This window comes from Eumetopias jubatus, unplaced genomic scaffold (assembly GCF_037043125.1).
Source record: "Eumetopias jubatus isolate StellerSeaLion01/CBP00866 unplaced genomic scaffold, mEumJub1_p1.0 scaffold_2, whole genome shotgun sequence".
Taxonomy (NCBI): Eukaryota; Metazoa; Chordata; class Mammalia; order Carnivora; family Otariidae; genus Eumetopias; species Eumetopias jubatus.
The window spans coordinates 158,899,910-158,915,208 of record NW_028274808.1 but is presented as its reverse complement, the minus strand read 5'-3'; the positions used below and the strand labels follow the sequence as shown (position 1 = coordinate 158,915,208).

General features: G+C 36.2%; 1 protein-coding gene across 1 annotated transcript in view; it reads right to left on the bottom strand.

The window, feature by feature from the left end:
* The window catches only part of CLOCK (clock circadian regulator), a 139,121-nt gene that overhangs the window by 64,765 nt on the left and 59,057 nt on the right, over positions 1 to 15,299 (bottom strand). The window contains exons 4-7 of the mRNA XM_028100556.2: positions 10,316 to 10,405; positions 7,898 to 7,957; positions 4,026 to 4,174; positions 847 to 938 (exon numbers count right to left, since the gene is read on the bottom strand). Of these exons, the coding sequence (XP_027956357.1) occupies positions 847 to 938; positions 4,026 to 4,174; positions 7,898 to 7,957; positions 10,316 to 10,362 (348 nt within the window). The 5' untranslated portion in view covers positions 10,363 to 10,405. The remainder of the gene's footprint in view (positions 1 to 846; positions 939 to 4,025; positions 4,175 to 7,897; positions 7,958 to 10,315; positions 10,406 to 15,299) is intronic.

Genomic DNA, 15,299 nt, shown 5'->3' with positions numbered 1-15,299 from the left:
GAGATATTAAGGGTTTTCAATTATAAGCAAGTATATTCTGAATTGTTTTCAAAAATAATTTTGTTACAGAACATTTACTTATTTCCTTTTAAAAGTTTCTACTTGAATTAAGAAGGGCTACCTTTCAATGTATACTTCAATGTTTTAGTATTTTCAAAATACTAAATGATCATTTTGTATTTGTATTTAGGTGAATTTCAATTTGTTAAAAAAGATCCTTGGGGAGCACCTGGGTGGCTCAATCTGCCTTTGGCTCAGGTCATGATCCCAGGGTCCTGGGTTCGAGCCCCACATTGGGCTCCCTGCTCCGCGGGAAGCCTGCTTCTCTCCCTCTCCCACTCCCCCTGCTTGTGTTCCCTCTCTTGCTGTCTCTCTCTCTCTGTCAAATAAATAAATAAAAATCTTTAAACATTTATTTTTAAGTAATCTCTACACCCAACATGGGGTTCAAACTCATGACCCTGAGATCAAGAGTCGCATGCTTTACTGACTATGCCGGCCAGGTGCCCCTCATAAATAATATTTAACATGTGATGAATAAAATACATTATTCTTCATTTGAATGTTGTTAGTGGCCTCAGGTAAAGAACTTGATAGCTATAGGTTTCTGACTTTTATTAAGCCTCTCAAAAATCATATAATATTAAAAAATATGAAAATTTAACATTACCTTACCACATAGTACTATTTACTTATAATAATTTTAATTGAAGATATAGTTTGATTTACAATGAATCAAGACTTCAATATTAAATTAATATTGTTAAAACCATACTAAAAGTCGTCACCTCAACAATATCTTTTTCAAGGAAAATAAAACTTTTCAAAAATTAAATCTAGACATACCTCTAACATTAATTGTGTAAATTCTTCATTACTAAGGAATGTAGGTTTCCAGTCCTGTCGAATTTCACTGGCATCTGACTGTGCAGTGATTTCTGTAAAGATTATTTGACACATTAGTGGCATACTCCAAACACAGGGTAGGGGTAAGGGGTGGTACCAAAGTCCAACAAGTTGCTTTCTCTCCTCCCTATTTAAGATGAGAACCACAGGCAGTAACATTCATTGGTTTAGGTAGGTATCAGGAGGCCTGGGCTTGGGTGTGATGAAATACATGGACTAATGTGGCAAGTTATTTCCTTGGATTTGGTCTCTTGGAAATAACTAGTCTCTGGTTTTTCTTTGGGGAGCTTTGACAGCCTGTATTGCTGAAGGCCTGAGAATGCTTCCTGCTTGGCATAATAACCAAATAAGAACCAGAACAAGCATATTAGAAAGAAGCATTAGAAAGAAATTCTTTCTTCTCATCCTTCTCTTGACATTCAAATCGTGGAATGTAGCTAGAGCAGTCGTAAGGACATGACTCTGGAGGAAAGGAGCCAAGGAGGTCAGTCAGTCAGTCTGCTTCTAACTAAGATGACTTTAGGCTTGCCTATTACCAGGCAGAAAGATTCCTTCCAATCTGAGGTGCTCTATTCTGAACTAATCAAGGAGACTAAAATTTGGGGAAAAACTTTAAAGTAATAACCCCAGAGTGGTTTTGCTTAGTGTCCTCTTGAATGTTTTCTTAGTGGTAGGGAACTGGTCAAAAATCTGGAAATCCCTGGCTTGGAGCACACATTTTAACAAAATTATTAGTTTATTTTGCAACATTTTTCTAATGGATTTAGTTATGAGAAAGCTATTTATAAATGATGAAACCTGAACTACTTAGGTAATAAATATTTTTTCCATTTTTAAGTGCAGATATATTCAACCAGGCAAAATAAAAATCTGTAACATAGATTTTACTTTACAAAATATATTCTACTTTGCAGTGAAAAGTAGGGACTAATAAGCTGTTTTGATTTTGTATTACCAGGTATGTAAACACAGGATATTAAATTGTCACCCAACATTTGGCGTATTGGAAATGCCTGTACTACAATATGATGAGTAAGAAGTCTAGCTACTAATTCTGTGGAATATAGTCGTGCTTTTCAAATTCACACCAATTATACACATTGAGAAAAAGAATTTAAATCCACAAGCAAATCCATCAAGTTTAGTTACACAGGCTTAGAGTACTAATAAAAGTATTTAAGAACTCCCTTTCAATTTAAGGTAAATTTCTCTTTTGTAAGAATTATATACCCAATTTTGAAAAAAAAAAAAACTGACCTACTTAAATGCCAGAATTAATCCTCTATTATCAGGGGCAAATGCATTCATATGATTTCATTTCATTCAGCAATCATTTATTGAACTGCAATGTCTGAGGGGATTGAGTGTGCTAACAAGGGACATTAAGGTTAGTGAGAATACTATTTGCAGAGGTAAAATGTAATGATAATGGTGACAATAAAAATGAAGACAAGCGATTTTGACACATTTACAGAAGAATCAACAGAATTTGGCAACTGTGATACAGTACTAAGGAAGGTGAAAAAAATCTGAAAGTCTTTTCAGCTTGAGTCCTAGGGCCTGAAAGGGTAGTGTTGTAAAAATGTAAAAAGGAAGTTGAGAGAAAGAGGTGACTTGATGAAATGAAAATGAATTCACAGTTTCAGATGTACAGAGTTTGAGCACATGCAAAAGAAAGATCTAGAAGTTATCTGGAAACAAAAGACTGACAAGTTTGCATCTAAAAATATAGATATGGTAGTTTAATAGAGAGGCAATACTTGATGCTATGGAATGAGATAACCAAGGAAAAGAGTCTAGAGAAAGCAAGAGCACAAAAGAGATCCGGGGGGAGAAAAAGAGTTTCAGTTAGGAATGGGAGATGAATGAAGAAGTGCAGTATAACACAGGCCACGGGGGGAAAAAAGCCAGTGGCGGATGGATTAAAATTTCCAGTGCAGGGGCACCTGGGTGGCTCAATGGGTTAAGCATCGGACTCCTGATTTCAGCTCAGGTCATGATCTCAGGATCCTAGGATCGAGACCCGAATCTGGCTCCACGCTAAGCATGGAGCTTGCTTGGGAGTCTCTCTCTCCCTCTGTGCCTCCCCCCCACTCACACACTCTCTCTCTGTAATAAATAAATAAATCCTTTTAAAAAAACTTCCAGTGCATTAGGTATAAGAAAAAGCTATTGCTATTGTTTGATTGGCAGCAGAATGGGTGGGCCTGCTGGCATTTGTGAAATTAACAAAAATAATTTCAAAGAGGTGGTGGAGCATAAACCAGCCTGGTAATGCATGACTCCATAAGCCCTGGAGGAGTAAATAAAAGTACTAGTTACAAAATCTCCTTCGGAGAAGTTTTGCGGTTTCATTTGCATCTGGAAAAAGAAAGGTCCTTCTACATGTTTTCCATCTATTATCTCTGTTACGAAAATACTCAATGTTCTTTAAATTATTCATGACTCATTTAGTCAAAATGATTTTCTTCAATTAATAATCATTTTATTTTATAAACAGTGTTTATTTCCTGGACATACACTGAAATCATCTTTTAAAATGGCATACAAGGCCCTCATGATGTGGTTCTTGCCTTTCTTTGAAATATACCCATAATTTTCCAACTCAACTATGCTCCAATTACACTGAACCCTCCCTGCTTTTCTGCTTTTACACACACTATTTCCTATTTCCTCCAGGTGAAATGCTGTTCTCCTTACTTAATCTAAAAGGAAGACTCAGCTAAAAAATCAACTATTTTTAAGGCTTTCCTGACACATTTTTTTTCCTCTGTGTTCTCATAGCAAGTTTATGGTTTACAAACACTACTCATGTTTTAAGTATCTGCATTGAAAATTAGCTGTTTACATGTTTGTCTTCCTTGGCTTGAGTTAACTGAGGGCCAGGACTGCTACTCTGCACCCCAAGAATATAGGATTTAGTAGGCACCAAATAAATGTTTGTTGAATGAAATAAAGAACATATCAGGAAACCTTTAAAAAGACAACTGATTTCTTTTTCTCAAAAAAAGGTGAGGAAGCATCCAATTTTAAGAATCACTGTCAAGATTCTATCACATTATGCTTTAAGGGAGACTCTGTTATTTTAAAAAATCCGTCTGATAAAGTTAAAATTTTACCTTTATGTTTTCGTAAAAAATCAATGCTCTTCTGCAGAACAGTAGATTTGTCCATCTTCCTAGCATTACCAGGAAGCATGGATCCCAGTTCTTTAATGAGAACATTAAATTGATCTCTACGTTTCTTTTCAGATTTGTTTCTAGATACTCTGATGGAAAAAAAAAATTAAGCAGCTTTCAAACAATCCATTTGATTATAAACATAGTTTAATACAAAGCTCACTTTGGATACAACTACACACCATGTACTTCCATCAATACAGGTGGTAATAAGTATTTATCCACGGGTTACCAACAATGTACAGTTAATTTTCTTCTCAGCTTATCACTGAAGAACTTACATATTAAGCATTTGGCAAACATATTCTTAGGAAAATGCCAGTAAGACAAACCTCATTCAAATCTCAGGTTTTATTTAATCTAATATTTACCAGGAATAATTATTTTCCTTATTAGGTTATTATGAATATTACTGAGATACATTTGTGGAACTGCATATAATGTGTAAATACAAATTATTCAAAATTACTAGTTAGGAGAAAGTTACCCATCTCCTGTAAATTTTAAATTACAAACAAATCTAAAAATGAAAATCTCTCTACCCTCAGGCTTATCCATATAGTCTTCCTCTTTATTCCTGTATGCCAGGCTCTACCACAGAGCTATAACCATTTGTTTGCATATCTCTCTCTCTCCATTAGGCTGTGTACACCTTGATAACAGAGCCCCAATTTTTTCATCTAAGCACTTAAGGGTAACAAACAGTAAGCACTCAAAATATGCATGCCAAATGAATAATGAATACTGTTGTATGTGAAGCAGCTAACCAGTAAACAAATATCGAGTGGCACCAAGACCTTCAGACAGTAAATACAATTATTCATATAGTAATTAATCATTCTATAATACCTCTAATTGTCTACTTTGTGAAGTTAGATTTTCTAATTCAGTTTTTGTTTAAGCAATGTATACTCATTTCCCAAAAGGTTAGAGGATAATTTTATTTATTTTTTGTTTTTCGGTAACAAAGAAGCATTTATTCTATATTAGTACTGGGAAAAAATACAATGGTTCAAACCTCTTAAGAAACGTAATAGATACTAAAATCACTCCTTCATCAAACAGTGAGTGCTTGCTATAATAACAGAGACTATGCTAATAAAGGCTAGGGATACTGGGAAAAGACAAGTTCTTTCAAGAAATTTATCCAAATCCTATGGAAATTCAGAGGAACCAGAGATGGCATCCTCATGCACTGAAGGCTGAGTGAGAAAAGGGTGGTAGTGGAGTGTATGCAAGGCACCCCAGGTACAGGAAACTTGTACAGGAATGAACACCTATCACAAGTAGTTCAATCTCATTAACATGGCCAATGAATAGGCTTTCTCTGCCCCAGTATGCTAGAGCTGGTGGGGGGAGAGGGGGAAGACATAAATGCTGGAAAAAATCATGAAGTTTTTATGTTACATAAAAGGATTTTAATTTAATCCTGAAAGTCATGGGAAGGCACTGAAATGTTTTAATGCAAAAAAATGATGGGAACAGAACTGCTTGTTAATAAGACCATTCTGGCATCAGAGCAATGAAAGGATCAATGCTTGGTGAAACAAATTCATTTAGCAAATACTCTTGAAAACTTACTGTATGGCAAACAAGCCTGGACACACCACATGACCATTTAGGAGGCCAGTGCAACATCCCAGCCTATAAACCATGGCAGTGGTAGTGTTAACAGAGTAGTGTGGGTTTGAGGGTTAAGAGGCAGAACTATCCATTTTAGGTAAATCAGACCTGGTTTGCAGTGGAAAGCAAAAGAGAAACCTAAGAGGATTCCCAAGTTACTGATAATGCTGTTTATTAATGTGAAATAAAAACATGTGATACTGGTTTTGGCAGACAGATGGTTTGGAAAGAATTTAGATACAATGAAATTACCTGTTTCACATTTTAAAAGATATACACAAGAGGCTTAGATATACAGATCTAGTTATATTCCTCTATAAGAGAGTAAGAAATAAGCATTTGAGAATTAGCATGTATGAAGTATCTGAACACATGAATTGGGATAAAAATAAAAGTCAATACTCACTGCATACTACTGATGTGCTAGGCACTACTACAAGCACTTATGAAATCTCATTTATTCCTGAGGTAGACTTTCTTACCAATTTTCACTTTACAGGTGACAACTCAGGCACAAAGGAGAACATGCCCAGTGCCAAACAGCTACCATTAAGTAATAATTCAAATCAGCCATTTTTATTCCAGGGCAAGAAAACATATAGAAATCACATATTGCCAACTCTATCACTGGATCACAACCACTAAAGTCAACTTTACTTCATATTACATTTAGGCTGGAACTTCTCAGCCCTTGTGATGACTTTACTGAGAACAGGCCACAGATGTTTCATTTTGAGGATGGGTATAAAACCCCCTTTGTTCTTGATTCAACACTAAGGTACTTGAACTCATCATTGTTTTAGTCAGAGCTCACTGTGGTCCTCCTTAATTCTGACAGTATAGTGAGGTTCTTTCTTTTTCTCCAATGTCTTCCAGAGCCACAGTTATTTCTGGTTCCCTAAAAACATTATCACACTTTCAGAGTCTTCAAAAATAGAATACACTTAGCTTACCTTATCCATCTATAAACTTGGCCTTTAAGACTGTCCAAGTCAATTCCTTACAGTTCTACCTCTTCATTCAGGCCAGACTGAAGAACTTTCCTTCACCAGATTGAGGTTAAGGGATAAGGGGTTGTCCTATATATTTTTAGCTTCAAATCCAGGTCTTTTTATTTCCTTGAATACATTGTATAGTTTTCCTCAAAATCTTCTTAGATATATTTTAATCATTCATTAAAGTATTCAGCAACTTACCTGGTTATTGTATTTTTCATATCCCAGTTCCCCCCATTTTTTTGCTAAATACAGACATATAAGAACTATTACTTATTACATGTTTATATTTGTTATCTGTGTATAATACAACAACCTCCACCCTTGTCTAAGCACCCACACAGTTCAACACAGCTGGAAAAAAAAAAAAAAAAAAACCCAGGAAGTGTTTACTACTCACTCTGAGGGACTATAAACTTTGCTATAATGCTACCTGGACCCTCCCCATCCTGATACTCTAACTGCCAACACTCCTATTTAAGGTAGAAGCCCCCATCAGTACCACCATGACTCTAGATCCCATTCCCTCACCTACTTAAGGATACCTCTCCAACAAGTCTTTCCTCCCTTTCCCCACTATCTACTTTCCCTTCTATGGGAGAATGGAGGCATGTGGAGGTCATAGGAGCCTAGCCTGAAAGAACTCCCAATCGCCAAAGCTGAAACAATTTGAGCAACAAAATAAGAGAGCAGTGGAGTATATAACCTAGAGTATAAACACACGAGTCCATACAGACATAAAAAAATGGGAAACAATGTTTTTACAGAAATATTCCAAACGTATGTAGATACCCCCTCCTATGGGAGGTGGAGCTTAATTCCCTCCATTCCTACTCTGAAGGTGGGCTACACTTAATAACTTGCTACCAAAGAATGCAGTAAGTCAAGCGGAAAAGAGTAACTATAATGGTGAATCTGGCAAACCCTACCTTAGCCGAGTGATGAAAGTTAACATCCTTAGTGATGTCTTACAGATATTATACACTCATAAAATGTGATGAGATGAGCACTTTTACAGGATACTTTTATTTAAATTATAAACTGCATACTGATAATCTAAGCTTTTCCACCTTGCTAATATATCTAAGTTCTTAAGACAGACAGCTTTTGGAAATCACTAATTTACGATTTATTTACTTTTACATTTACTTATTTATTCATTTATTTACTATTTTACATCTTAAGTTGAACTACCTTTTTGCTTTGTCCTTGTCATCTTCTTCCACCAACCCATCAAAAATACTACCATCTTCTCTAAAAGCAAAAAGAAAGTGGATAGAGAAAATAAGAGCAAACTCATTAAGCAACAGCAATTCCAAAATGACATGTGAATCAAATCAGTTATATCCTAGGATTTTTGTACAGTTAAAGGACTGTATAAATTCAAACTCAATTAACTGCTAACCTGTTTTCTAACAAGTAGAAAATTAAAGTTTATCCATGTTTAATTACATTTTTTAGAAGTTTATCACAAATGTGAATTTTAAAACTACTTATGTACTATATGACATGCTAAACCAGAATTTAATTTAATCAGAGGTTAATACCTTGTTTCAAACTGTTAGTAATCAATGAAAACTACAGAAAGTCAGTGTATTTGCCATATAAGAGCGTAGCTTAAAAATTTATTTTGAGACATTCATGTTATAAAACCAGAAATCATTCATAAACAGCACAGTATCTAGCATTTAACTTATATTAACACATTTCATTCATTACTGATTAATTTGACAAGTATTTATTAATATTCATGTGCCAGGCTCTGTTCTGGACAAGATTACAGAGCATTAAAGCAGTTAATCAGACATAGAAATCCCTGCTCTCCTACAGCTTATTTTCTAGTAGAACGAAACAAATCAAGAAGGGAATACATGATGGAAAGTTTTATATTTTTAAAAAAAGGGGTGATTTTTTAGTTACTGTGATGTTACTTTAATCCGAGTGGTTAGGGAAGGGCCTGCTGAGGTGAGGACATTTAAACTGAGATCTAAGTGACAAGAGGGGTTGGTTATGGGAAGATCTGGGGGAATAGCATTCTAACAAGTGAAATCAAGAGCACTGGTAGCTAACTCTTTAACCTAAGTAGCAATATTAAATAATTTCATATGAATTCATGAATTCACTATTCACTACTTTAACCACACCTTTCTGTGGCATATAAAGGCATATATAGTGCCTACTGGACCCACTGCTGAGAACATCTGAAAATCTTGTATCATAGAGCTCCATGTCTGGACTTTCAGAGTTCCATGTGTGCTTTGCAATTTATGAAAACTTTTGTATGTATATGCATATTATTGAAGAGAGAGTCCATAATTTTCATGATATTCCCAGAGATTATGAACTCATATTAAAAGTCACTCCTTCTGTCTGAACACGGATGTTATCTCTAGATATCATATTGTCTAGAATGGGAACCGGCAATCATAGAGAAGCATAATACCACAATCATATTTAATCTCTTAGGAGCACTGAAGGAACACTCTTTCTGAGGAGACAACTATACATAGAGCCCACCTGAAAATATGGCATAGCCCCAATCTATGGCAGTGCTGCAGGCAGGCCTCTCTAAGGAAGCTCTTTGCCCCTTAGGTCTTAAGTTCTGGTAGAGATATATCTTCACTGTTTATCTCACAGGAAAGGGAGATAGGCTGGCCCCAGACATCAAAGGTCACTTCTGTATACAACTCTAGCTACAAAACTCTTAAAGAATCCCCTATGGAAGAATCACACAGTATACTACAATAAAAATACAGGAACTTTAGTGTCAGACAGACCAACACAGGTCATAACTCCAGCTCAGCACTTAATTATGTGACCTTAAACAAGTTATTCAACTTCCCTATCATTTCCTCAGCTGCAAAATCTCATGGCATTATTGTGAGGTTAAATGAAGTAACATATAAAAAGTACTCGACAGCAAAAGAGCTGTCAAAGAGTAAGAGCTTAAAATATGTTACTGTATTTCATCAAATTAAAGACACCACTGATCTTTATAAACACTTATGAGTATTTTATATGCCACCAAGACGGAAAAAAAATGCTACCAATTAAACTACGATAAGGCAATTGTAAGATGAAGCTCAGTGTCAGAGGTGTTAAAATGTAAACAAACAAACAAAAAAGTCTTAAAATCAAAAAACAAGGTTTATCCTCCTCGTAAGAGTATGATTTAAAGACTATAATTTTAACTAATAAAATCCTAATTATAGTTATCACTTATCAATCACAAATGCGAAAATGCTTAAAGGGATGGAGTTAGCACCAATAGTTAAGGAGAAAAAAACAAGACATAAGGAGATAGAAGATTCCACAAGATGCCAAGGAAACATTTGCCACTGTCACAATTTCTTTCAGAGGAGCTCTGACCAGATACTCGAAATTACTGTTCAAGATCTGTTTAGGACACAAACCATATGCTGCTGACTTTGGCTATAGATAATATCGGTATGTCTTACTATTACACTGTTTGCTCAATATGGAAATTGAACATAATAGGAATTATGTTTAAACATGAAACTCCTTTTATCAGTTTGATACAGACCATTACTCTAATAATAAATTTTAAAAGAGCTTTATAGGATTCAAAATAAAGAGTCTTTAAAAACATACCTGTCAATAATCGAGCTCATTTTACTACAGCTTACGGTAAACAACATAACATATAACGTTTCCGTCTTGTGGTAGACATTTGTACTTCTCCTTGGGTGGAAGGAAAAACAAACAGTCATTAGTTTTAAAAAAATTTACTTCTACAAACATAGTAATGTTGAGGAACACTGTAGGTTATCACAGAGAATTCAAATGTTTTGGTTTGTACCCAGGGCTGAAACATTATTTTCAAGCAAATAGATGGGGCACATGTGAGGCTTCCTTCTAAAAAAGGAACACAGGGGAAAAAAATTGAGGATTCATTTTCTATTATAAGGTAATAAAAAAGGCTACTCTTAATATTTAGTATATATATTAATTAGAGTATGTAACTGTGAATAGGTCCTAATTCAAAAAGATATGTACACCCCTATGTTCATGCATCAGTATTTACAACAGCCAAGAGAGAGAAACAACCTAGGGGCCCATCGATATAGATGAATGGATGAAGAAGATGTGGTGTGAGTGTGTGTGTGTGTGTGTGAGATGTGTGTACAGTGAAATATTACTCAGCCATAAAAAAGAATGAAATCTTGCCAATCTTGACAGCATGGATGAACCTAGAAGGTATCATATTGGGTGAAATAAGTCAGACAAAGACAAATTCCGTATGATTACATTTATATGTGAAATCTAAAACACAAAATAAAACAGAAACAGACTCATAAATACAAAGAATAAACTGGTAGTTGCCGGAGGGGAGTGGGAGGATGAGTGAGCCAGGTGAAGGGAAGTAAGGTGTACAAACTGCCAGTTATAAAATAAGTAAGTCATGGGAATAAAAAGTACAGCACAAGGGCGTCTGGGTCGCTCAGTCGTTAAGCGTCTGCCTTCAGCTCAGGTCATGATCCCAGGGTCCTGGGATCAAACCCCGCATCGGGCTCCCTGCTCAGTAGGAACCCTGCTTCTGCCTCTCCCACTCCCCCTACTTGTGTTCCTTCTCTCACTATGTCTCTCTCTGTCAAATAAATAAATAAAATCTTAAAAAAAAAAAGCACAGGGAATATAGTCAATAATACCGTAATAACACTGTATGATGACAGATGGTAACTACACTTATCATGGTGAGCATGTGTAATGTACAGAATTGCTCACTGTTTATACCTGAAACTAATATAACATTGTATGTCAACTATTCTTTAATTTAAAAAATCTAATCAACAACAAACATTTGTTGAAAGCCTATTTTCTATTAAATAGTAGGCTAAGCTTTAGGGATACAAGGATAAAAGACACAGTCCCTGTAGGCAAAAATCTGCAATTGAATAGGGAGACAGATACCTAAATAATAATAATAAAAGAGAGGATATACAGTAAATAGAGGATATAAAGTATATAGACAGGAGTCAAAGGAAATATTCTTGATGACAATGAGTTTGTCAGGTAGTCTAGATTGTTACTAAAAATATGGTGCAGAGACCATCAGCACTGGCATCATCTGAGGCCTTGTTAAAAGACAGTCCTACTGAATCAGAATCTACATTTTAACAAGGTCCCCATGTGATTTGTATGACCATTTAGGTATGAGAAATAATAGACCAGAGGACAAGAAAAGGTAATATCCAAAAGGATGCAAAGCCACAAGAATGGCAATTTGCAAAGGCACAGGCCTTTATGAGACAAGGGAGCATCCTATTTGAGAAACTTAAGAGGTTTAGCATTTTCTTTAGAGAAAAATCTAGCCGTGTTACAAGTTAAAGTTTAATTACTACAGCATAAAATGAGAATAAGAGTGGATAGAAGGGTGAAGGCGAGACAAGTAGAAAAGAGCCTTATTGGGATGTGCCTGGCTGGCTCAGGCAGTACAGCATGCAACTCAGTCTAGGGGCTGTGGCTTCAAGCCCCACCTGGGTGTAGAGATCACTTGAAAAGAAAAGAGAAAAGCAAAGAAAAGGAGGGAGGGAAGAGCTTTTTTTATAAGGAGTCTCATATCCACATTGAAGGGATTAAGACTTAGTACTTTAAAAACGGAATCATAAGCCTAAAATTTGTCATGCTATATTCTATAGTTTTTCTAAAGTGTAAGGCAGGTTTTATTCACACAAGATACTTATATCCTATAGTCACGAATTAAATATTGAACAAACACCTTAATGCTAATAAAAACCCTAACAGTTTTGAGGCATGAGATATTCACTGTTTTCAAATGTACAGGCATGATGGAGCAAGCGAGTGGTCCTTGCTCAATGATACTGTAGAGCCCATGTGGTTATGGCTATAGAAGTAAGACTGCAAAGGGCAAAGAGCTCTTAAAAGAAAATGAGTGGGGAGTCAGAGGTAAAAACAAAAAGAATGAACACTAGATAAGATACTTTTTTTTTTTAAGGTATTATTTATTTGACAGAGAGTCACAGCGCAAGAGGGAACACAAGCGGGGGAGTGGGAGAGGGAGAAGCAGGCTTCCCGCTTGAGCAGGGAGCCCAATGTGGGGCTCGATCCCAGGACCCTGGGATCATGACCTGAGCCGAAGGCAGACGCTTAAATGGCTGAGCCACCCAGGTGCCCCTAAGATACTGGTTTTAAGTGTCTGGGTCAATGTCAGCAGATGAAACATGGAATTACACAATTTGAGAGTCAGAAGAGACTTTAAAGATGACCTAAGCACAACCCTCCGGTCTAAGAGACATACCTACCATCACAGTAATAACAGAGGCTGGTTCTGTTACTAGAACAAAAAGAACAGTGCAAAGGTAACAGCAAAGTAAAGTTTCACTTTAAAGTAAAAAGGCCAGATCTGAGTCTTATGTGGCACCAAGTATATGCTTCTTTAATTATCAAAAGGTAGAATATAGGACAAACTAGGAGGGAAAAAAAAGACCCCAAGAATTAGGGTTTAGACTGTAGGAAGGGCCATCCTAACTGAACCCAAAATGGTTTAGAAGCTACAGGCCAATGCTTTATTAGGCTATTTTACTAATGTTGTTAACAATATGCTTTCCAAACATTTACTGCGCTAACTGAACAACTTAAGACTATACGTTTCTCTAATAGTCTAGTCCAAGATCTTTTTTTCTCCTTTCTAGCCAACTGACAGGGTATATTTAAGGGAAAGGGAAGGGAAGAAGTGAAATAGGCCCAACTAACTACTCTAGAGCCAACTGTAAGGAGTTTCCTCTTCACTTCTTAAATGGTGCCAAATTAATTTTCTCAAAACACAATGGTAATGGGGGAACAGCCAAAAGGTCTTGTTTTGGAACTACCCTAGGCCTCACATTTTCAGTACCAAAAAAAACTATCCAGAGTCACACTTCCCATGCTATGGATTCTAAGGATTCAGTTTTAAAAAATAAGTGATGTCCCTGTACACAGCATGGAATTTCAAGTATATAATCCAATACAGGTCAAATTTTATTATTAAATTAAATAATAATGTCTTTTTTTCTTGGGGGCTCAGGTCATGATCTCGGGGTCGTGGGATGGAGTCCCACCTAGGGCTCCACACTCAGCACGGAGTCCCCTTGTCCCTCTGCCCCTCCCCCTGCTTGTGCATATGCTCTCTCCCTCTCTCTCTAATAAATAAATAAAATCTTTAAAAACCTTCTTTCTTAAATACTGACATTACCAGGTCAGCATGGTATACAATAATGTCTTTGAAAGGATCAGTTACAGTTACTAGAATCCAAAGTTCACAAATTAAATTACCAAGGATCAAGTTTCAGCTAGGAATCAACCGCTCCTTTACATAAGCAACTTGAACTCTAAGTCACTCAGTGATGACTTCCCAGCTTTCCAGTGATATTACTATTTTATGATGTAAAGGACAAGAATGGCAGAAGTCTTTCATAAATATCATTTTAAAAACAAGCTTTAAAAAGTATTGATGAGGGAACCCTGGGTGGCTCAGTCGGCTAAGCGTCTGCCTTCACTCAGGTCATGATCCCAGGAGTCCTGCATGGGGCTCCCTGCTCACCGGGGAGCCCGCTAGTCCCTCTGTCCGCTGCTCCCCCTGCACGTGCTCTCTCGCTCTCTCTCTGATAAACAAAATCTTTAAAATATGTATTTTAAAAATATTTATGAAATGGGGAGATATTAATAACTAAGAAACTTTATAAAACATTCAAACTTTGCCAAATACAGAAGCAGATATGTTTTTAATTCAGTATGCAACATTAACATAATTAACAGAAAATCTCAGTGCCTGGAAATCCATCTTTGGAAAAGAACCCTTATATATAAAACAACACATTCTCTATTAAAAATAAACTGCAGTATCTAATGACACAGCACTAGTCCTCTGAATCCCATCTGCTGTCACCTCTCAAGGCTTTCCATTCTTACATCACGAACTCCTCTCTTGGTAACTGGATTTTTCTGATCAACATCTTAGTATTTTACCTTAAAAAACAAAACAAAACAACCCTTGACCCACTAACCCCCTTCAGGTACTACCTCTCCTTTTCTGCTCCTTCTCACAGGAAAACTGCATGGCAGAGTACAGTTGCTGTTACAACATCTTTAATTCCATTCTCTCCCTTCCTTTAAAATTTAGTGTTTATTTTCACCAATGTATACATGTTCAAAGTCTAAAGTGTCCACAAAGTTTTACAAGATTTATTAAAAAATCAGAAGTCCTCGGTCCTCTGATCCCCATTTCCCATTTTCCACCACTTTCACCTCCTGAACTGTTTCTTCTGGCAGTTAACACTCCAATATCCTTTATTTTGTTACTTCTTGATTTCTTCCGTTTTAGGTAGGGTGCCTAAACAGTCCCAACTTATTCAAGTTGTCCCAATGTAATTATTAAAATGTCTCCTTTTGCTCTCAAAAGAGTCTTATATTTCAGGCATAATCTACTGAACTGCACTAAGAAAAATAAGAATTTAGTTCTCTTTGACTCCCCATCCTTACCTCATATAAATACATACTTGCCCAAACTCCCAGTATCAGAATTTTGGCTAGGTGGTTATATTCAGAGTTAATATTATAATGACTCTCTAAATGCAAT